The 7,602-nt window shown below is 41.7% G+C and overlaps 1 protein-coding gene across 1 annotated transcript; it reads left to right on the top strand.

Moving 5' to 3' along the window:
- The first annotated feature begins 260 nt into the window (after positions 1–260).
- LOC117457549 (trace amine-associated receptor 13c-like) lies at positions 261–1,274 on the top strand. The gene has a single exon (XM_034097696.1). It carries the CDS (start codon positions 261–263, stop codon positions 1,272–1,274), a length of 1,014 nt encoding a protein of 337 aa, XP_033953587.1.
- The last annotated feature ends 6,328 nt before the right edge of the window (positions 1,275–7,602 follow it).

Genomic DNA, 7,602 nt, shown 5'->3' on the forward strand with positions numbered 1-7,602 from the left:
AGCGTATGTCTTTACAACATTTTCTTTACTCAGTTTAAAAATGACATAACTGTTTGTTTGTCAGTCTTTCTAAAACACAAAATATTGTGTGATAGGCTGTTTGCCATACATTGATGAAACCCTCTCTGATTGGATGGCCCAGAACGTCATACTGGAAAGCGTTCTCGATGCATTTTTTTTGTATGGCTAAGACAACCATCAACCCTAACACAGATCTGTGTGTCTCTGTTGAGGCTCTGCATCACATCTTTGGTTCCATCATGACGTTTGGCCTTTCTCAGGAGCAGTTCTGTTTTCCGGGCTCTAATGCCTCGTGTGTTACGGATCAGTTCAATGCGGGGACCAAAGTCGCCCTTTACTTGTTGTTTGTTTCATGTATGCTGGTTACCATTATAGGGAACTTTATTGTCATGGTATCAATAGCTCATTTCAAGCAGTTGCATAATCCCACCAATGTGCTTGTTTTATCTCTTGCTCTTTCGGACCTTCTTGTGGGTGTCGCTGTGATGCCCTTCAGCACCATTCGGACCATTCATGGCTGCTGGTTTTATGGGGATGATTTCTGTATGCTTCACTCAAGTTTTGATATGTTTCTTTCATCTCTCTCTATATTCCACCTCGTTTGTATTGCGGTGGACAGGCAACAAGCCATATGTAATCCTCTGCATTACTCTAGGAATATCACCATGTCAGTGGCGTGGATTATGGTATGTGCAAGCTGGGCGTTGGCTGCCGTCTTCTCTTATGGACAAATTTACTCAAAGGTTAACGTAGTAGGGTTAGAGGAGTATATGGAATCGATAAAGTGCCTCGGCAGTTGTAACCTTCTCTTTAACCCCCTTTGGGGAATCCTGGACAGTGTAATTGCCTTTTTCTTTCCCTGCACTGTTATGGTTTGTCTGTACACTAAAATATATATCGTGGCAAAAGAGCATGTCAGAAAGATTGGAGATATGGGCAATTGTTCAAATGACAGAGGGTTGGTTAAACAGTCTGAGCATAAGGCTGCAAAGACTCTGGGTATTGTGCTTGGAGCCTTTATCTTTTGTTGGATGCCGTTTTTTACTAACACAATAATCGATGCCTTCACTGGCTTTAACACACCTGCTGCTCTCTTCGAGGCTTTTGTTTGGTTGGGTTACTTCAACTCAACCTTAAATCCAATAATCTATGCCTTCTTTTATCCTTGGTTTAAGAAATGCTTTTATCTTATTGTCAATCTGAAAATACTTAACCCCCATTCTTCAACCATAAATGTGCTTACACATTTATGAAAGTATTGGGGAGTATTTTTATGGAAATGATTGCATTAAGAGCCGTTTTAAATGCATTTGTGACAGATAAAACAAAACCTAGATGAAAGATGCATGGAGGCTTATCCTTTTTTCCCTGCCGCTGATCTGTCTTGCTCAGCCAATGGAAGTGTGAAATGTACTACAGCACTCTGCCTTATTTTCCTGTGACAGGTTGTTGGTGAGTATTCGTCTTTATATTGATTATGATTGTAAGAATTACAATTAAGTCAAAATATTTTAATCTGTAAATGCCACCATCTAAAAAATTAATTCCTGCATATAAGAAAGACCAACAGTTTATGATCCCTAATGAAGGTCATTTTTTTTCATGACATAGTACAGGTACTATGTAACTAAATGGTTTCTCTGCATTTGACCCATCGTAGTGTTAGGAGCAGTGGGCTGCCATTATGAACGGCACCCGGGGAGCAGTGTGGGGAACGGTACCTTGCTCAGGGACACCTCGGTAGCACTTGGTCTTTCCGGGACTTGAACTGGTGACCTTCCAGTTGCCAAGCCAAGTCCCTATGGACTTCGCCACCACCGCCATTTGCCACATAAGGAACTTTATTGATTTTATGGAAATTTGAATAACTAAAGGTGTTATTATGAATAAATGTGAACAATTGTTTATGTTTTGTCATTGAAACTAGAGTAGGTTAACAATATATTCATTTCTGGATTTAATAAAAAATATGAAATATTTAACAGTTATTATTGATTAGAGATTTTTTAAGTGTTCCTCCACATTGATCTTGTCATCCTTACGTGTGCACAATATCTGCAAATTGAATGCAAAATACATACAATTAAAAAAGGTATAACAAGTTGTGAAAAATAAATGTTTGCAGATCCAAAAAAAATCCTTAAATATTGATTGAATTCATAGATTCAGAATGTAATGATTGACATCATAGATCATCATTTTTAAGTCCCATACATTTTTCTTTTTTCACACCTGTGGCCGATATATGCACTTTGGTTTTTGTCTGGTGTTTTTGCCTTTCGGAGATGTCTAATTCATTCTATATCATGTATTTTAATCTATCCTGAATCTGTCTTCTAGTGTTGATATATTTAAAGTTGTGTAAAGCCTGACTTTCTAACAATCAGTCGGTCAGGCAGTGGCCCGAACATGTACATTAGACAATATCCCAAACAACCTCATCTTACTGTGGCACTAACCAAAGGCTGTATGTGTTACGTTACACGTTTTCAGGGCCACCGTAAAAGTTTCACATAAAAAAAGCATTGTATGGTGTTGCGAGGTAGGGGTGTTTACAACCCAACTCCTCACCGCGTGTTGTTTTGACGAGTCCTGCTTGAAATCATAACAGGGAAGGAATTAGAAGACACCAGGATACCAGTTAAACAATAATCCGTTTTAATTAAACAAAGTAGTAATAATAATGCAATACGATATAATATAATACATTACTTATACAATTCAAAGAGTCATATAAGCAATGTGTGGAGTACTCCCGCCCTTATTCACGCCCTGCGGACATCCTATCGTCTTGTCAGCGCATGAAGAGAGACCCAACCACCAGAAAAACATTTCCCTAATACAAAGAAGGGGTGGCGTTTCATTGGGGAGATACCAAAACGCTATCTCACAGGGAAATCAGCGCCTGGCAGCTTTGAAAGCCATAGGTGTTGGGAAGGCACCTCATTAAAACTCAAGGAAAATGTCCCTCCCCATTTGTAAAACTTATCGATGGTTTAACCCAGAAAACATTATCAGGGATAATCTTTACACTCCAAACAGAAATCACCCTTAATTCTGCATCTTCCTTCTTCACAAATAGCTTAAAACACTCTTTTGATAAACAGGTAAAAAGTCAAAGAAAAAACTATTGTGCTCATCTATTTCTAACAAAAAAAGGGAACATTGTTTCAGAAATCTATAAAAAACCTCTCTATATTGGAGAGGAAAAATGTACCTTTTGTTCCTTCAACTATTAACACACAGGAATGTATAAACTCACACATATACTTATTCAAGATACATAGATTTCCTTAAAACCTGGCCTGCCAGAGATCTCAAACAGAATTTCCTCTCCCCACACCCACTCACCCTGTGCTGCATACCTCGACCTCCCCCACTGCAATAAAACTTATTTTTTACAGCCCTTTGTCTCTCGCCATTTTAGTCCTCACATTTATGAAAGGATCAAAACAGAGAAATCACTATAAAACACAAACACAGGTATTGCTTGAACAGTATTCACTTAACTGCTACTATTTGATAATTACCAGGGAAACTCAACAGACCTCTTTTAGTGTCTGGAAATTGCAACAAGACTTTCTGCCTTTTTACATGTATCACACTTCTTTGGTACAATATCTCACATCAATTTCCACAATGGATATTAAAACGGATTATTTAAAAGAAAGTCAGCTCGAGTGATACTCCACCCAAAACCCTTTATGAATACGAAACACTGGCTACAGCCAGACATGATGCTGGCTGTGAATTTTTCAGGGTGGAGCAGGATGGATCCAAACTCATAGGCAACTTAGAACATATACAAGGTTTGGTCAAGACAAGGCAGAACAGAACCGAAAACCAGCCTTAAATACAACCACAATTAATCAGGGGATACATTGCAGGTGTACCAAAGGTCACGTGATTGCAGGGCTAATGGTGAACAGATGGAACTAATATGGCAGACGGGAAAACACCCAAAGACAGGAAGTAAAAACAGAAATAGGAAACAGATAAACAATAGCAGATTAATTCAAAGCCGTTAAGACAGCCGCTACTAGAGTTCAGACAATTATAGGAATCTGTGATTTCAACTTGTAACGAAAGGACCTCGAGATGAGAACTGAATCGTGCAAACAAAAACACATGCCAAATAGATTGCTAATACAAACACCACTGCAAGAAATGTATTACATTAGTTACCATTAGGTTAAAAAAAAGTGCATTTGATATTTAAAATACTATCAGAGAACAACATGTATATAACTGTATCAGGTCAGCATGTCCGATTGTCAGAACACATACCCCCTCACAAAACAAACTTCTAGCCTATAATCTACTCACCAAATGGCCTCTGAACAAACCTCGGGCTTTGCAGAATCCTTAATGACGGTCGTAAATCAGGTGTTCTCAGTTTGATAGAATTCATGTTACGGTTCATAATTTGTCTAAACTTTAAAAAGCTTTGTCCACAGTGGGCATATTCTTCATTTGTGGGAGACTTTATGGAAGCCTTTACATTTTGGCTTAGTTTGGTATAAAAGGCTTTTCCAGCATTCTGCTGCCTGAAACACTTAGCTTGAACACTAAGATCAAATCATCAAATAGACAAAAGACAATGGAAAACAGTATTTCCCAGTAACCACCAAGTATGATAGAGAAAGAGAAGTGAAGAAGAGAAGAGCTGCTATTATACATTGCACATGGACCCCTACTTGTTATAAGATGAGATACAGTCCTTGTAATCGTCTACCTGGCATAAACCCATGATAGGTTTCTGGCATAGAAGAAACTGCACACTAAAGATCATTTGATTTCAGTGTTTTATATTCAAAAAAATCATTTGGTTTGGAATATCACTTGCCAACACAACAGGAGCACATACATGTGCAAGGGATAAATCCTGAAATAGCAATGTAATGCCAGAAAACTGCAATATGTCGTAACTGTACAGAAGTATCAACCCTATAAACAACTATGGATCAGCATGATAGTAAAGCCCTGTGTGTCTTTAGATATGGCATGAGTAAAGCAAACATTTGATGTTCAAGCGTATGATTACTAAATAATTGTTATTTCATTTTGTAAGATGTAAATTATTGTTCATAAAAAAGCATTAATCAGACATGTGCCTGTCTTGCTGATGTATTTAATTGTATTTTGGTCGTTGTATTTTCTCCAGTGTGGAATATACAAATTCATATGCAAGGCTGTTCCTTTTCTCTTTAAGTTCTTTGGAGATAAAGCAGGTACATGAGACATGTCACTAATGCTAGCAAGAAGCATCATGATAGCACCGGTATATTTTTAGCGACTGAATGTGTTTATTAAGTGCGTCACTTCTAACTGATCTACAGGGGCTACCTCATCACTTCAATCAAGTTAAGCTGTTTTTCTCAATTTGGACACTTCTCATAGTACATTGCTTGGTCGAGGATCTCATTATTTGACCTTAAGGGCTATACTGTATTTGAGGCCCTACAGTTATGCTCCATTATCCGTATCAAATGCTCACATTGATGGCACCAAATGACACAAAACAAATAAAAAGTACAACAAATAACTTAAATAACTTAAATGATCAATATATACACACATTTTTTTTTTTAAATATCTAACCTTCAAATTGCTATTTTAAATCAACATTGCTCTGCACACTTGCTGAAGATCATTTGTGTGGAAACCTCAGTTCATTTGTTGGGCTGCGCGAGTATGGTCAAAAGTATGTGAGTAAATCTCACTGTAAACTATTTAATTATGACTGATCATAACTCAGCTTTATGCACACATACATTGGGCATGGTTTAAGAAACCGTGTTACAAGACGGGTCATTTGGCGGCACCGCTGCAGACTCACTGCACTGTCGCAAACCAGCTGAGAACCAAAATGCAACACACAGGAGACCAGGGAATGTCGGTAACCAGTTTTATTATAAATTGTAAAGAAATCGTCCTCCTCGACCGATGACGCCTCACCCTCTTCCTCAACGAAGCCCCTGATCTGTAGTGGACGTTTCCCCCCTGGCTTAACGCCTGGTTGGGCGTGGGTTCTAGAAGGCCGCTCCGGGTGTCGCAGGTGGAAGTCCCGGATGAGTTGCAGGTTTAGGATGTGACGAGCGGGAATCCACTGCCTCTCCTCAGGACCGTAGCCCTCCCAGTCCACCAAATATTGTACCCCTCTTCCTCTGCGACGGGAACGGAGCAGGCGACAAAAGGTTTAAGTAGGGCCCCCATCGATCATCCTAGGAGGTGGTGGTGGAGGGGCGGTGATCATAGACTCTCCCGGACAGGTTTAATCCTAGAGATGGGATGAATCTTCATGTTCCGAGGCAAACTCAGTTGGACCGCTGCAGTGTTAATAACTTTGAGAGTCTCGAAGGGTCCAATAAACCTGGGCGCTAATTTCTTAGACTCCACCCGAAGGGGAATGTTCTGAGTGGAAAGACACACCTTCTGGCTTACCTGGTTCACAGGTGCCTTGGTGCGTCGGCGGTTCGCTGACGTGGCGTACCGGTTAGCAGACTGAAGCAGGGTCGTTCGGGCCTGTTTCCAGGTCCTCTGACAGCGCCCGATGAAGTCCCGGACAGACGGACAGATGTCCTCTTTCTCTAATGTAGAGAACAATGGGGGCTGAAAACTGTAGGCACACTGGAAAGGGGAAAGGCCAGTGGCAGAACTGATGAGGGTGTTGTGGGCATACTCCACCCAAAGGAGTTGTTTTGACCAGGCCGTTGGATGATTGGACACCTTGCAGCGGAGAGTGGTCTCCATCTCCTGATTCTTCCGTTCGGTCTAGCCGTTGGCCTGTTGGTGGAAACCGGAGGTGAGACTGACCATCGCCCCGATCAGTTCACAAAATTCTGTCCAAAACACAGAGGTGAACGGGGGCCCCAGTTGCCAGTCCGTGGAGGCGAGAAATGTGGAGAAGAATAAGTTCTGCCGTCTCCTTAGCTGACAGGATCTTAGGCAGGGGTATGAAATGAGCCAATTTACTAAACTGGTCTACCACCGTCAAAATGGCAGTATGTCCGTGGGACGGTGGTAGACCAGTCACAAAGCCCAGGGAAATATGTGACCAGGGGCAACGCAGGACTGGTAACGGATGAAGGAGGCCAGCAGGCACTTGGTGAGAGGGTTTGTGCTGATTGCACAAGGCGTTCACAAACGTTCACAAACTCCCAGGTGTCAGCTTCCAGCATGGCCCATTAGAACCGTTGTAGGACCATCCCTCGGGTACTTTGAATCCCAGGGTGGCAGGAAAGTGTGGAGCTGCTAGCCCACTGAAGCACCTCAGCCCTCAAAACTTGAGACAGAAACAACCGGTTGGGAGGACAAGAACTAGGACTGGGTTGGTCCACCAAAGCGGTTTTAACCCTCTCCTCAATCTCCCAAGCGAGGACGCCGATCACTAGAGGAGCAGGGTAATAATAATTAGAACTGCGGTCACAGACGTGCACGCAGTTGTGGGCGGGCCTTCGCGTCCGAGCGCCTGTAGGGGAGTGTCGCCGGTCGTCCCGGCGTCAAGCAGATGCGTGCGTGTCCTCCGAAATGAGCCGTTCATAATTTCTCAAACGTGCGCGTCCCGGACTCCCAGGTCTT

Source organism: Pseudochaenichthys georgianus, chromosome 13 (genome assembly GCF_902827115.2).
Source record: "Pseudochaenichthys georgianus chromosome 13, fPseGeo1.2, whole genome shotgun sequence".
Taxonomy (NCBI): domain Eukaryota; kingdom Metazoa; phylum Chordata; class Actinopteri; order Perciformes; family Channichthyidae; genus Pseudochaenichthys; species Pseudochaenichthys georgianus.

Excerpts from the sequence above, each read along its gene's own strand:
- LOC117457549 (XM_034097696.1), top strand. The coding sequence starts at position 261 with ATGACGTTTGGCCTTTCTCAGGAGCAGTTCTGTTTTCCGGGCTCTAAT.